This window comes from Mobula birostris, chromosome 31, assembly GCF_030028105.1.
Source record: "Mobula birostris isolate sMobBir1 chromosome 31, sMobBir1.hap1, whole genome shotgun sequence".
Lineage (NCBI taxonomy): Eukaryota > Metazoa > Chordata > Chondrichthyes > Myliobatiformes > Myliobatidae > Mobula > Mobula birostris.
Window position 1 is genome coordinate 3,344,053 of NC_092400.1, and position 16,502 is coordinate 3,360,554.

Sequence of the window (16,502 nt, forward strand, 5' to 3'; positions counted from 1 at the left end):
AGGGGAATCTGTTAAGTGTATTGACTTATGCTTACTACTCAGTCCTCCTGAGTAGTAGAGGTTTGACAAGAGCAGGCGATGATGCCTTGGATTGTGATATGCTGCAGCAGTGTTGGATGGCATGAATGTTTTTGGTGGAATATGGTATACTAGTTCAGTTTTTGAATGCTTTTAGAGCTGCATTCATCAGGGCAAGTGGAGAGTATTCCTCCACTCCTGACTTTTGTGCTGAACTGGTCTATGTTCTCTGTGCTTTCTTTATTTTAAGTTGTTGTGCAGTGGTGAGATCTAAAAATATTGTTGTGGATAGGTGCATCTACAACAGGTAGACTGATGAGCATTATATTGAATATGTTTATCCCTCATCTTGGTTCAGATGCTACAAGCTTATTTTGGTGGCGACAGCCCTTAAGATTAGTCCTTCAGCTATGGTGCTTCAGAGTAGTTCTTGGCTAATGGACCATATGTGAAAGTTGAGCTTTGAGATGTTGAAATAAACCTTTCTGGTATTCTATACTTTTTACTAATGTATTCAGCACGTTAGCCTGTTAGATTCATGAACTGATATGTGTGTTTCAGATGAACACAGAGCAACAGAAGAAAATCCAGGAATTGCAGGAAAAGCTTGCTAAAGTAAGTATTATGCCGTCGAATGTTAGAAATTTCTGGGCGAGGGGAATGAAGTTGATTTAGTTGCTAAAGTTCTTGGAATGGGTGAAAATCGATATTTTCACTCTCTGAGACATTCTTTGGAATGGAACCTATTGAAGGGGTCAGGCAGGGCCTGGCAGGTGATAGTTGGTAACATGTGAGGAGGGGGTTGATGGGCAGATGGAGGAGCCATGTGAGGGAGTGGTAGAGCTGGGAAACAGCAGCTGGTGAGTGCTAGTCAAAACATGAAGGAAGAGGGAATAAAAAGGAGGATTGATGTAGTCAGGTGGGGGAAGGGGTGGAGGTAAATGCAGAGGCTAGAAAGTGATAAGCGGAGATGGTTACATATACCTTGATAAATAATGAAGGTAGTAAGTAGAACCATATCGGAACGGGATGAGAGGCAGTGGAGCTAATAGGGGGATGGTGTAGGTGACTCAGGAGCTTAAAGGTGTGGGTGAGAAGCAGATGTAACCAGATGGGGGAAGAAAATTAACCTGGGTGATGGGGATCTGATGAGGCGGATTGAGGAAAAACGGGTGTGAGAGAACCAGGATGAATAAAAAGTAGGAAAGAACTTGAGAGCACATTATCTAAAATTGGAAAATTCAGCATTCATTCTATGGGGTTGTAGACCACCCAGGCATAATCCAAAGTGTTGCTCTTCTAGTTTCATTTGGCCTCATTTTTATGGCAGAGGCCAGTGCTACTGTCAGAGTGAGACCAAAGACAAACTTAAAAGAACACCACTTTGTATTGTGCCTGGGTAATCTACAACCCTGTAGTTTCAATGTAGAATTTTCTTATTCAAGTAAACTATATTCCCTGTGTTCTTTTCCCCTAATTCACCCAGGTTCTCTCACCCCTTCTTTTGCCTAGACCCCCATCACCCAGGTACAATGCCTTCCCCCATCTGGTTCCATCTGCTTACCAGGTCCTTTAACACCTCCTCTTACTGGTTCTACCTGCCCATCATCTCTCCCCTTTCTAACTCTACTTTTCATCTTCCTTACTTGACTGTAGCCCCTTTAGTCCCCATTTATCACCTTCTAGCCTCTTGCTCTACCACTACCCTCCAATCCACCTGCCCCACCTCTCCAACCAGTAGCTGCTGCCTCCCAATTTTACCCCTCTCCCAGCTGACTCCATCTGCCCATTACCCTGCTCCTCATCTGCCAGCTCCTGCCTCACCTCTCCCTTCTATCTACTGTTCATCTCCCCTCATCCACACAAGGCCTTAACCCAAAATCTCACCGATGTCTCTGTGTCCACAGATGCCTCCTGACCTGCTGAGTTACTCTAGTGTTTTTTGTTGCTCCATGTGATAGCATCTGCTGTCTCTTGTGTCTCCAAGGAACCATGAGCATTTTGTTTATGATATTGTTAAACTTGTTACCATTGCATTGAAGCAGTTGGATAAGAGTAATAAACGGGACATACTTAGACACATTTAATAGAAACATTTGGATAATCAACAGATGAAATTGATTGTTCAAAGTAAATTTATTATCAAAATACATACATGTCACCATATGCAACCCTGAGAATTGTTTTGTGGGCAAACACAGTAAATCCAAGACACAATAGAATTAATGAAAAACTGTACCCAACAGAACAGATGGACAACCAACGTGCAAAAGACATCTAACTGTGCAAATACAAAAGAGAAAATAATAATACTAAATAAATAAGAAATAAATATCGAGAACATGAGATGAAGAGTGTTTCCATTAAATGAGATGATAATGTTTCTATTAGAATACTGAATTCATTAAGAATCATTGTATAGTTGGAAAATAGCTTTCTATTCAGCAAAGGTGAGGTCATTTGGTTGAAGGGCCATTGTAGGAGTTTGCATTTACTGATGTAATGATCTTGCGTGGGATTTCCTATTTTCTACATTCTGGACTTGTTGGAAAATGTAATTCCACAAATTGCTTAAATGAGGATTGCTACCGAAGCGATATAAACATTATCTGATGAGCTTTCTGCATGATAAAAGTACTGCAATTCAAAAACATTGTATTTTGGCAATAAAGTACTTTGAATCATCTGAAGATCATAAAAAATTGATGTTTGAATCTGTTTGTTTTTATTAGCTGAAATACTCATTGGTTGATTGGACCTATTTACAGTTTTTCCAGATTTCTGATTGATTTGGTTTGGTCCGTCCCATCAGTAATAAAAACAAAAAATGCTAGAAACAGTCATTTGGTCAGGTCATATCTGCAGAGAAAGAAGCAGAGTTAACAAATAAGTTAAACAATGACTTATCGGAATTAGAAATCAATTATGCTTTAAATTGGAGAGCGGGGGAGTAGTCTGAGAGAACTAAGGTGCTGTTAATGACAGGTGTAAATCAAGAGAAACTGAATAATATAATAGGTGCTAATGCAGCATAAGAGAAGATGATGATGTATTGTCAGCTATAATTGATCTGCCTGGAGCTGATACAAAAAGTTGTAGATCGCTACAGTTATTTAGCATAGAAACAGGCCCTTCAGCCCTGCTTGGTTATGCTGACCAAGAAGGTCTATGTAAGCTAATCCCTTTGTCTGTGCTTGGTCCACATCTCCAACCCTTTCCTATCTCTCATAATTGCAGCTGTCTCTACCTGTTGGCAGATCATTCTAAACGCTTATCACCTTCTGTGTGGAAGGGAAAAAACTTGCCTTTAAGTCTTTCCCCTTTTATCTTAAACCTATGCCCTCCAATTTTAGACTCCCGTACACTGGGGAAATGATTGTGACCATCTATCTGATCATTGTCCCACGTAATTATATAAACCTCGATAATGTTATGCCTCAGACTCATTTTTGGAGATCCAGCTTACTCAAACTCTCTTTATAATTCACACCTCTCAGTAATTGAGAATAGAAAGAGTTAAATATAAGACGTACAGTGGAAACCTGGAGTTGCTGGAAATGTGAAATTAAAGAGGATGCTGGAAATAACTAAAAGTTCAGGCAGCGTTTGTGGAGAGATGAACATTGAGTTTGCATTACGGATTGATAACCTTTCATCAGAATTGGTCACTGCTAACGGAAAGTGGAATGGAGCTTGGTTATTGGACACTCTTAGGCCCTGAGATCCTGTGACAGGCCAAATCAGAAGATGACATTTTTTCCCCTCAAACTTACGTTGGCGTCTTTTGGAACAGTGTAAGAAGTGAAGCATCAGAGTGGGAGAGAAATGGAGAGTTAAAGGATGTGCAAACCAAAACTTATGCTTGTAGACTGAGTTATTAATTATGTGCCACCACTTCATTGGAGGTGGTCAATCAAATCTGGGAATTTAATTCTGTAAAAAGTGGAGAAAGTCTTTTTATGTACATGTCAGAAACACCATATTCAAACCAGAATGTTTAAATAAGCAGTTTGAAATTCCCATAAAGTTTCATTTATGACAAATTCCAGTAACCAAGCCCCAGAGCTTTTTTTTCCCCCAGTAAATCCCAGGAAATGGTCCAGTTTAAAGACTGAAAAATAATTCTTAATTGGCTTGCAGTTGGGTTATATTTTTCAATGGTTGTTACAGGCAGTGAAAGCCAGTTCTGAAGCCACAGACCTCTTGCAGAATGTACGGCAAGCTAAAGAACGCGCAGAGCGAGATCTTGAGAAGTTACAGGGCCGCGAAAACTCCAGTGAAAGCTTCAGGAAGAAACTGGTGGAATCAGAGGTATGATGGAAATTCAGTTTCTGAACATGATTAGCCATTTCCATTATTTCTTTCTCAGAACATAATACCGGCTCTATAAATGGTCTGCTGCTCAATTGGTTCCTCAGGGACGAATGCAGTAAATAGTAGTTCACCAGAGCATGTTGATGAACAGAACAACCTTGGGGGATTGTCCATAACTCTCTGAAAGTAGCATCCAGTAGGTAGGATGGTGAAGGCATATGGAACGTGGCATGCTTGCTCCTTGAGATCAGAGCATAGAGTGTAAAAGTTACATTGCAACAACAAAACAGTGCTTAAAGAGCACCATTGGACTATTGTGGGCAGTTGTAGTTTGACATACTATAGAAAGAATGTGGTTGTATTGGAGAGAGTGCAGAGAAGATTCCTCAGAACTTTACCTTGACTGGAGGACTTTGCTATGGGAGGAGTTTGGAGATTGAGGGGTGACCTTATGGAGGTATATAATATCATAAGAGGCATGGATAGGGTCGGTGGTCGGAATCTTTATCCTGTGGATAGCGTATCAAAAATAAAAGGGCAAAGACTTTAGGAGAGAGAAAGGTTCAAAGGTCAAATTCAATGTCAGAGAAATGTATACAATATTCATCCTGAAATGCTTTTTCTTTGCAAACATCCACAAAAACAGAGAAGTGCTCCAAAGAATGAATGACAGTTATACGTGAGGACCCCAAAGTACCCCCCAGCTCCCTCCCCGCATGTAAGTGGCAGCGAGCAACAATCCCTCCTCCCCCCACCAACAAAAAAAAAGTGCATCAGTACCATTACCGAGCCCAAGCGTGTGCTAAGCAATAGCAAATACACAGACCAAAGTTACCCCAAAGGCTATGCATTTGACAAATCAAAGGTTTTCTCTTTCCCTGGCAAGGGAGAGGGAGGTGTCCCCCATTTTCATAGCGAGTGGGAGACACAACAACAACCTGCTGGTTTACGATGTTAAAGGTCTGTTTGGTCGCCTTTTTCGAGCTCTGTGTCTGAAGATCGCAAAGACCTCGGGTCCTCGGGCCCACAGTGAAAGATTTTCCAGCCTCCCCGATGACACACAAGTCTTCTGCCATGACATCAACCCTCGATCCACCTGTCTCCAGAGCCCCGAGATCTTAGGCTTCAGAACACGATCGAGACTCTCAGGCCAAACCCTTGGCATGTCGAATAACGGCCAATTGTGGAACCCTGAGACGGGTCCCATTCCCGCAGAGAATCAAAGCCTGCGTGTAACTCCAGGTCAGGGTCTTCAAAACAACCCTGAAAGGGAAAAAAAAAGATATTAAAAATTGAAATAGAGCTGTTTCCAAAGATGCAAGCAAAGGAGTGGCCGTTAGGCGCCATCTTCCCTCCTAAGCCCTCTTAAGTTACTTTTACCCAGTGGATCTCATTGCTAGAGAAGGTGGTAGAATCAGATACTATCACTTTGATGAAGAGTCATTTAGAAAGGAACACATACTCAAACATAGAAGGATGTGGACTTCGTGCAGGTCAAAATGATTAGATGGACAAAATAGTTAGCATGGACATGATAGATGGAAAGACCCATTTCTATGCTGTAAGACCCGAATGTATGGGTCCTAAATGCTGTCCCATATACAATTCAGGGGTTTCTCCTCCACAATATTGTTACTGTTTGGTTAGTCCAAAATGTATGTAGATCAGGAACAGATAACTGTGGAAGTGGTGAATCTTGCATGATTTCAAGAGTTATTCTTTAGCTAATGTTTGTACACCATTAAAAATGTCTGCAACCCTCATTTGCTGTCTCATTCTGAGCTCCATTATAGCACTCGTTTCCACAAACGCAATGCAACATTTGTATAAGTTGTTCCATACCTCAGATGCACCATTAAAACCCTTCCCACCCCTTATCGATTAACACCTCTGCCTTTGCAAACTTCTTCCCTTCTCTACTCCTCCTTTTCTTTCAAAAGGCCTTGAAGGTGTTATCTCCTGCATTATTTCACAATTCTTACAACTGCTTATTGAATCTCAGCAAACAGGTTTTTGCCATGGCAGAGAAAAAGCTCAAACCAATGTCATAAATGATCAAGCAATACATCACCAATTCAGTTTCGATGCTGTTCTCCATCTCCAAGACTGTTCCCTTGTGCATCCTCTCATTTATTCCATTTTTTGGGCTCATGCTCTGAAATTGCCGGCCTAACACTCCCTACCTCCCTGACGCCACACCCTACCTCACCCCCACCCCAAAAACTCTAAACAGGTGAAGAATACATGTTGGGTGTTTCTGATAGAGTAGAACTTGTTACAAAATGTCTAAATTTCAGAAGTACTTTGTTAAATTGTGAGATTTTGATAAGTGCCATGTAAATGCTATTTTTCTCTCAGTCTTCTATTCAGCTGTTGCCCTGAAAGGAAAATCAACTGATTAAGCATCTCAGTATTAAAAGTAATACACTCCATTATAATTTTACTGTACAGAGTTTAGTGTTCTTTGGAAACACAGATATGAGAAGACTTTGTTACAAAATGACAGCAGCTATAATGTATTTAATCGTAGAGGATTTGTTAAGCCATACAAATATAATCAAACCACCCTACATATGGTGTGATGTGTGGACACTTCCTTAATGGTTTAGAGATATTAATAACACTTCAAAATTTCAATGTTATTGTTGTCATCAATTATATGCATTTAAAACAGTTTTAATTTGGGTTAAAAAGTTTGGCAAGCGGCCACTTATCTCAGTATGTAATGCACTAGTGTGCTAATATTCCTTATAACATTGCTGTAGAGTCAATAGAAATTTCTGGTGTGTTGATAATTGAAGGAACGCCGTAAATCTCTGGAGAACCAAGTGAAACGACTTGAGATGGTGGAGCGCAGAGAAAACAAACTGAAGGAAGATTTGCAGACAAAATCTCAGCAGATACAACAGATGGCTCAGAAAATCCTGGTATGTGTAATTAGTTTATATTATTAGAATCAGAAGAACAGGGGAAGAGTAACTGATATAAGTAAAGAGGAAAGAGGGGTTGTTGAAATTATTCCTTCTACCTTCAGTCACATTAAATTTTCAGAGAACTCTGACTTGATCTCTTCCTCACCTGTTCAGAAGTGTCCCTTAGATGTTTAACTGATCACTGTCAAGACATAGGACAGTGGTCTGATCACGATTCAATCCTATTCCCACAGTAGTAATACTGCAGGGGTGCAGGGGTTGTACACTGGCAGAAGATATGTTGTTGAGGATGAGTGAAAATATGAGAGCAAGAGATTGAATTGAGTTCAGATTTCATCATTGGTGGTTCATGCAATGCTGCATAAGATTGGGGGTGCTGCTTAATGCTGAAGTGGATATGTGCCTAGTGCAAAGTGTTTGATTTCTTATTTTTTGTATTGTGAAAACATAATCCATCTAAAATTAGCAGAAGTAAGTTTAGAAGATAAAGTAAGGATGTTTTGTTATAAATAAGATAATTAATGTTCTAAAAATGCTGGGGGAACGCAGCAGACCAGGCAGCTTCTATGGAAAAGAGTACAGTCAACGTTTTGGGCCGAGACCCTTCAGCAGGAGACCCGTCCTGGGTCTCGACTCGAAACATCGACTGTACTCTTTTTCCATTGTTGCAGCCTGGCCTGTGAGTTCTTGCAGTACTTTGTGTGTGTGTTACTTGGATTTCCAGCATCCGCAGATTTTCTCTTGTTTGTAATTAACATTCTCAATTACTTGGGCATTTAGGTTCCTAGAGTTAATTTGAGGCATATTCTGCCTAATGGTGTTAAGTGGAACTGTAAATATGAGACACGTTCCTAAGTGAAGAGGCATTAAGAAGAATATGTGAGGCAAAAATGGCAAGTGACCACCATGCAATATGTAAAAAAAATCTAGTGGATAAAGCTGGTCACACCGAAGATGGCAACCTGAAACTGTTCTGCATGAAGATTTTGAGAACATTTTATATGAGGAGATTAAAGTTCTCACTGGTTAGTTCTGATGCTATATGCAGAATACAAAAGGGATTTCTTCTGTGTAAGGTGTGATGGCTGATGCTTGTTAGCACAGAGAAATGGGTAATAAAGTTCAAAGTAAATTTATAATCACAGTACATATATGTTACCTACAACAGACAAAGACTGACAAACAACCAATACTCAAAAGAAGACAAACTGCAAACAAAAAATTTTGATGCTGAGAATATGAGCTGTAAATTGTCTTTGAAAGTGAGTCGTTAGATCGTAGAATCGGTTTAGAGTAATGGTGATTAATGTTATTCACGCTAATTTCAGGAGCCTAATGTTTGTAGGGTAATTACTGTTCCTGATTTTGGTGGTGTGGTACCTAAGGACCCTGTACCTCATGTCCAATGGCAGTAGTGATGGTAATAGCTGATCTCAGTTCCATAAACATTCTGAAATGTTACCTGACAATAGATGGGATCTTATGAAAAAGTGTACAAATGCCTATTTATTATGTATTTACATTATTCTACTTTCTTTCCTCATCCAGGAATTGGAGGAGAATTGGTGTGAAGCCCAAGCAACAGCACAACGCATGGAAACCAACCTTAGACAGAAAGAGCAACTCTACGAAGATAAAATGAAGGTAAAAGTCAAAAACAAAATAAGAACATTTGATTTTCTTGCCATAGCTGTAAATTGTAATGAACTATTCTCTTTTACAGGAATTAGGCAGAAGTAATCATCAGACCTGGTTAGAACAATGTTGTGCATGAGCAGTAATTGTTCTATAATTTCTCCTAATTATTTTTAACATCTTTCCCTGGCATTCACACAATAAGCAAGTGCATGAAGTGAAACTGCTACTAATGTGCTTAAATAGTTTAAGTGGGTGCAATGAAAGTGATGGGCAAAGGAATTTGTTGAATAGTAGACAATATGTAAACTTTTCTCCCCAACTCCTGAACAGTATTGTTTTCAGAAAACAACCTGCCCTTCTATTCATATTTGACCCATTCTTTCTCAGGTTATGGAAGCACAAGTGAAGATGGGCATTGCAACCAAGGAATCATTAGAAGATTGTCGTCTTAGGCATGAGGAAGATTTGCGTAAAAAGTGCAAATTGATTGATGATCAGAAAGCGGTATGTGATAAATTAACTTTTATGTAGGGCACAAGAGGAGTGAAACACCTAGCTCTGATTGAAAATAGTGATCATGAATTTAGTGTGAAAATTAGTTTTACAGACAACCCGTGCATTATGGCCATTTTGGTTATGGAAAATCACCTTTAGAGAATTCACAAGCACTACCTAATATTTGAAAGATGGAATAAAACTTGCTTTCACATAATTTATGTGGGGGGAGAAAAGTAAATACAGTTTTTTAAAAACTTGCATTTATTGATGCAAGATGCACTTTACATTATGGAAAACAGGCTGTTTTCTAGGAGTACAACACTCACCCCCAGCCTAACATGGGGGAGTGGTGACCTATATTTTATGAAGAATTTGTTTTGGTGTAAAGTTTACATCAGAAGTCTGCAACTCCAATGATAAGCTACACTTTGCTCATTGAGTTTTTGCCTGATCCCTGGTGTTTTGATTATTTCAACTGTATTTTAATCTCATGTGGTGAACATTATATTACAGACAATAAACGCCATGGATTCCCAAATTAAGTCTCTGGAACAGAGGGTAGCAGAGCTCTCTGAAGCAAACAAACTTGCAGCAAACAGCAGCATCTTTACTCAGAGAAGCATGTGAGTGTTGGACTTTGTAGTATTGTGACAAAATCTATCCAGTAAATACAACAATATAGAGATGATTGGATTGGCAATTGGCAAGCACTTTGTTTATCTAACTTCCTGACACATTGTCCTTTATAAATACTGTCTTCTAACACCATACACAGGGTAACGTGAAATCCATATATATGGTTAAACCTACCAGGAAAGTTGGGGAATAAGCATAAGATGAAATAGATTTATAGGGTCACAGAGCAGCACAGCACAGAAGTAGGCCCCTCAGCCCATTTTGAATGCAGCAGCCTGTTTTCCTGCCTAGACCCATCTACCCACACTGGACCATAACCATCCATCCCCTCTCGTCCATGTACCTATTCAAACTAAATGATACAATTGAATCTGCATCTATCATGTCTACTGGCAGTTATTCCACACTTGCACCACTCTTTGACTGAAGAAGTTCCCCTTCAGGTTTGCCTTAAATATTTCACCTTTCTCCCTAAACCTAGGATCTCTAGTTCTAGTCACATGCAACCTCAGGGGAAAACACCTGCATGTATTTACCCTATCTATACCCCTCATAACTTTATAACTATCTAAAAGATCTCTCCTCATTCTCCTATGCTCCAGGAAAGAAAGTCCTAAGCTATTCAACCTTTCCGTACAACTCAGGTCCTCAAGACCCAGCAATGTCCTTATAAATTTTCTCTGCAGGTTTTCAAGCTTATTGATATCTTTCCTGTTGGTAGGTGATGAGAACTGCACATAATACTACAAATTTGGCCCTTTCAATGTCTTGCACAACTTCAACGTAACATCCCGACTCCTGTACTCAGTGCTCTAACTTATGAAGGCCAATATTCCAAAGGTCTCTTTATGACCTATTATCGTCTTGGATGTATCTATCTATCCATCCATCATATCCCTCCCTTCCAGCCCTATGAGCCAAGCTGCCCAGCAATCCTCTGATTTAATCCTAGCATAATTATGAGACAATTTACAATAAACAGTTAACTTACCAACTGGTATGTCTTTGTACTCTGGGAGGAAGCCAACTTGGTCACAGAGAGAATGTACAAACTCCTTGCAGGTAGTGGTGGGAATTGAACCCAGGCCGCCTGTATTGGGACAAAAGAATAACATTAGCGATACTTCAGTCCTCCAGCACCTCGCTTGTGGTTAAGGACATAAGTATCGGCCTGAAATTTCTGCACTAGCTTCCCGCAAGGTTTGAGGGAACACCTCATCAGGTTTGGGGATTTTTTCACCATAATTGATCTCAAGGTAGCAAGCACCTCCTCTTCTGTAACCTGGATATGGTCCTTGACTTCAAAACTCTTTTGCCTCAGTTCCATAGACCCTGTGTCTCCCAAGTAAACTCAGATGCAAAAAATTAATTTAAGAGCTCCTCCATCTGTATCAGCTCCATGCATAGATAATCAAACTGATGTTCAAGAAAACTAATTTTGTCTTTTGCATTCAATGGATTTATAAAAGGTTTTGGGATTATTTTTCACCTTGTATGCCAGCGTAACTTCATGTCCTCTTTTAGGCCTCCTGATTTCTCTCTTAAGTGTTTCTTCCATTTCTTGCACTCTAATACCTCAATTGATCCTAACTGCCTATCTACTTCTTAACTGTGGCCTCAATATCCCTCAAAAACGAAGATTCCCTAAACCTTTTAACCTTGCCCTTTGTGCTAACAGGAACTGTCAAACTCTGTAGTCTCAATATTGCTCTTTTGAAGGCCTCTCACTTACCAAGCATCCATTTGCCAGAAAACAATCTATCCCAAACTACTCCTGCTAGATCCCTTCTGATACCTTCAAAATTGACTTTTTTCCAACTTAGTCCAACCCGAGGACCATTCCTATCCTTCAGCAGAATTATGATCACTAGATCCAAAGTGTTTCCCTGCACATACTTCTATTACCTGCCCTTTCTCGTTTCATAAGAGGAGATCCAGTATTGGGACCTCTACATATTGATTAAGGAAACATTCCTGAAAGCATTTGACAAACTATTCCATCCATTCTTTTTACAGTATAGAAGTCAGTCAATATGTGGGAAGTTAAATTTGCCTACTATCACAACCTCATTTTTCTTGCAACTGTCTGCTTTATAGTGATGTAAACAAAGGGTCAAAGGAAGATAAAGAAAGAAGAAAAGCATATTTGTTAGGTGAGAGGAACTAGAACCCTTTAGTGTTTAACCACCTGAATTCAAATCTAGACTAATTAAAGGTGATGACCTTTACTTTAGTAAGAATCTTGCATGGAATGAGCTTGGGTTCCTCTCGGCACAGTTTTAACTAATGGAAGTAACAAATGCTCATAGCTGTACTGGTAAAACAAAACTCATTGTGTTTGATTGTTAAAGAAACTGGTGAAATCACAGTAAATCATATAATGATGTGGTGAATTCTTTAATTAACCTCTGAAATAGAACTAATTAAAAAAGGGCAAAATTGCAAAAAGTACTTTTTTAAAAAAAATACTGGAATCCCACATTGCAATAAACACATTTGACATTTAGTTGCTTTCAAACAGTGAATGAGGCATTGACTGACAACAACAACAATTAATGTGACTAATAGTGAAAATGAGAATAGTGTTAGATTCATGCATTAGATGAACTTTTCTGGACTTGTAACGAGGTGGAACACTGGGTTATTCTGCTAAAGAGTTTGTTTTACCTGATATATTTGCTGTTTGGTACGAACAATTTGCTTCAACTCCAACAATTTACATCATTGTCTACATCATGATAAGATGATAATGAGGATTTAACAGGAAGGGGTAATGAAAATAGAAATTTAAGAAAGAAAATAACAAATACTCAGCAGCTGAGGCAACAACAGTGTAGAGAAAACAGATTTAAAACCAATGATTTAAAATCAGTGAGTTTTCAACAGAAGTAAAAAATATTTGCAATAAATTATGATTCTGGGATGCTGTGGAAGTCAATGAATTTGCAATGGACATCAGTACAATGGTCAGTCTATGACTTCCTTATACTTCCCTCTTCACTGACTTTATCTCTTCTTAAAATCTTTTCATGGCATCTAGTCTCATTGTTTACCACTCATGGAACTGCACTGAAGTTACAGTCACTGAAATTGAGTGATTCAGTTTGCTTTACCCAGAGCACGTAACCTATGCTTCTTATACAGTATAAACATAAAAAAAGGAATTATCAACATTAATAACTGTCTTTCTCTTTGTTTGAATGAGATCTCTCTCTTTGTTTCCCTCCTTTTTTCAATGATTCCATTTTTAAGAGCAGATTCATTCTGTGAAATGTTTTCAATATGAGAACTCTTAAAAGAAAAACACTAAATCTAATGGAGGTCAGAGTATACTACCTGAATACTCCAGCAAAATGAGAGGATTATTCTGCCTCTTTACTCACTTGCCCTCAGCTATTAAGCTATGAAGTATATCTCTGTGGTGAGACAGATAACCGACTATATCTAGTATAGTTTCCTGGAAGTGTTGGAGTGGATAGAGACTCTTGAACTGGTGCTTCCATCTCAGGTAAGTGGTCCTCATCAAAAGGATCAGGCCACTCTGTTTCTTTCTTTACCTTTTGTGGACTTTGAAGGCCCACTAGCGCACACCTGTTCTGCCTGATTTCACCTTGTGGTGTTTTGATCACAAACGATCGCACTATATACTGCCAGATTATTGTTCCTTTGGTGAATTGATCTGAAACCCAACAGCTTCACCACTCCTAAGTGGCGACAAAGATTGGTCTGTGTCTGAGATCATGCATGCTCTACGTTATCACACGCTGTGTTTTTTCAAGACTTCTCACTTTGTCTAAGTCAGTGAGGTTGGGAAAGGGAAGGAGGAATGGGTAGACTTGTTCTCAGCCCATTGACAGCTCTGATGGACTGTAGCCACTCGCAAGAGGTGTGGAGCAATAGGCTAGCAGTGCTTTGTTAGGGGTCTTTTGCCTTCAGTGGGAGAGTCTTAACAGTTTGCACTGCTCGTTCTGCTTCTCCATTTGCCTGTGGGTACCGTGGACTGCTTATCTGGTGTTTGAACTCGTATTCCCTAGCAGAGGCTTTGAATTATGAGCAGCTGACTGTTGTCTGACACAAGTGACTGTGGTATTCCATGGTGAGCACAGCATAGCTAGGACACTTCAACATTCTGTCGGTAGAAAATATTTGCCTCTTTTCAGCTTGAAAATGTCTGTTCCAACAATTTGCCATGGAAAGTCTGGGAATTCTGTGGGAGAGAGGAGTTCAGCATAATTTTTGTGCAGTTGCCTGCACACTTCACATTGCTTTACAATATCGTGCTTATGTTTCCCTGGCCCTACGAATACATTCTTTATTGTGTTTAGCGTAATGCTTGTTTTCTTCGCCAGTTTTGTGAACAGGCATTCAGGGTTGGTTTGAACGTCACTGCCTCATTTTGCAACAGAACCTTAGTACACCAGCTTCGTTTATTTGAATCTAGAATGCCAAAGAAAGCTGAATCATGGTCTTCTTTGACCTCCTGAAGAAATGTTTTTGAGTGACACTGGCGTTTTATAATGGCCACCTCTACATCATTAGTGGTATTTCACTTCTTTTGCTGGACAGAGTTCTTCGACATGTGATGGAGACATGCCACATCTCCTGCAGTTGGACATTTTACCTGCTATTTGTTTCGCTTGTCTATTTTGTTTGAGCCGAGCACTACTGTCACCTCCTTCTGTAGTCTTTCTGACAGCACCTTGTTACTTCTTACAGATCACATTTCGCTTTCCTTTGAAATATTCTTTGAATTTGTTCTGCACTGTTTTCTACTCCTTTTCTTGAGCATCTGTCAGTCCTAATCCACCCATGATGTCATCTGCTTTGTCGCCAATGCAGTATATCAGTGCACTTACTTGCCACTCTTCTGAAGACTGAGTGAGATTGTGTGCAATCCTAAATCTCTCAAAATGTCTGAGCCATCTCTCAAAGTACCCTGGTTTAGAGAAATCAGATGCCTCCGAAGGATTTTATTAGGTTAGCAGATGTATGTACTGCAGGTATTTGCCCCATTTTCCTGTTCATTTTTTTTTAGTATTTTATTTATTTGGACTACAAAAGTCGTCTTTTCTCTCCCTGAGAGTTTGACTGACTTCTCTTACTTCTGTGCTGTATCTGTGTCTCTGTGCACTTCCCCAGGCTAGTGGCCACAGATTATTATAATGTATCTACTTTTGGGTGCAGCTCGAAGGCATTACCTAGCAACCCTGGAAAGGTCTCAGCTCATACACATATAGTTAACAACTAGCATATTCAGTGTAGGATTAGATTTTGGATACCTTTCATAGGTATATACAAAAAAGAACAGTTTTTCTATAAATTCTTTCTTGCCAATGATCTCCATTGCTCTGTAGCCCAAATTCATTGATGATCAACTACTTCTGACACCATGTTGTGTTTGATATTGAGGGCGAGTGCAAAGCACACACCAGCATGGCAGCATGCAGCCTATTCAATTGAACTTTATTTATAACCTTGTTTGTACAATATGTGAACTTTTTCCATGTGAGAGTGGTTAACTGAGTGGCATAGAATTAACCCAGTAACACTAACTGTGACAGGATGAGGAGTTATTATGGGAGGACTGCACCAATTGATAGGAAATATGCAATTTGATGCTACTGCAAGAGCAAAGATTTATGGAGAACTATTTGAATTTTCAATATGTTGAGTCAATTGCCAGCCACTGTGGTCTAGTCAGATTGGTGTGATGCCTGAACTGAGTTTGTATGCTACAGTATACATGAAGCAGTATTTTGGCGAGGTTACAATTAGTGAAAAGTGAAGCATGGTAAGTCATTGTTACGAGTGCTACAGTTGGAGATGATAGAGGTGGGTTTTGGTCCCATTTGTGATTCCCCAAAATAACATACTAAAGGTTTTCATTTACCTTTTAAGGTGACCAATTTTTACAGTCAGAGAACACAGAGCAAATGGCTGTCATATATTTAAACAAAATATTTGAACAAAAGGAAGGTTGGGTAATTCTTCAGCAAGTCTTTTGAAGGGTGCTGTCTTGGACAAGCACTGTCACTGACCTAACTGCTGCTTTGTGCAGTGTTGAGTACAGCCGTAAATGTAACACTTAAATTTCATGGCAGGAAAGCACAGGAAGAAATGATTGCGGAACTCAGGCAGCAGAAGTTTTACTTGGAGACACAGGCGGGGAAGCTGGATGCTCATAACCAAAAACTGGAGGAACAAATGGATAAAATCAACCAGGATGAACAAAGCTGCAAAAACAAGCTACTAGAGCTCGAGAGTAAACTCCGGGAGGTGAGAATATTAAAACAGTGAGAAGTAGAAAATTAAATGTAACATTTATTTATTCTACCCGAATGTTCATTTTGCTTCTGTTATTGTCCCCACCTGCATGGTCTTTGCCTTGCCCCTATTTTTCATGTCAATGTTATAGTTCACTTGGCTGCTTCATTGAAAACATAGTATCAGTTTCTCATGTGTGCC

General features: G+C 39.5%; 1 protein-coding gene across 2 annotated transcripts in view; it reads left to right on the forward strand.

The window, feature by feature from the left end:
* cita (citron rho-interacting serine/threonine kinase a) overlaps positions 1 to 16,502 on the forward strand; it is a 225,379-nt gene that overhangs the window by 128,446 nt on the left and 80,431 nt on the right. For both annotated transcript variants that reach the window (XM_072247918.1, XM_072247919.1), the window contains exons 16-22: positions 580 to 633; positions 4,189 to 4,329; positions 7,134 to 7,259; positions 8,814 to 8,909; positions 9,291 to 9,407; positions 9,915 to 10,024; positions 16,139 to 16,313. In XM_072247918.1, the coding sequence (XP_072104019.1) occupies positions 580 to 633; positions 4,189 to 4,329; positions 7,134 to 7,259; positions 8,814 to 8,909; positions 9,291 to 9,407; positions 9,915 to 10,024; positions 16,139 to 16,313 (819 nt within the window). The remainder of the gene's footprint in view (positions 1 to 579; positions 634 to 4,188; positions 4,330 to 7,133; positions 7,260 to 8,813; positions 8,910 to 9,290; positions 9,408 to 9,914; positions 10,025 to 16,138; positions 16,314 to 16,502) is intronic.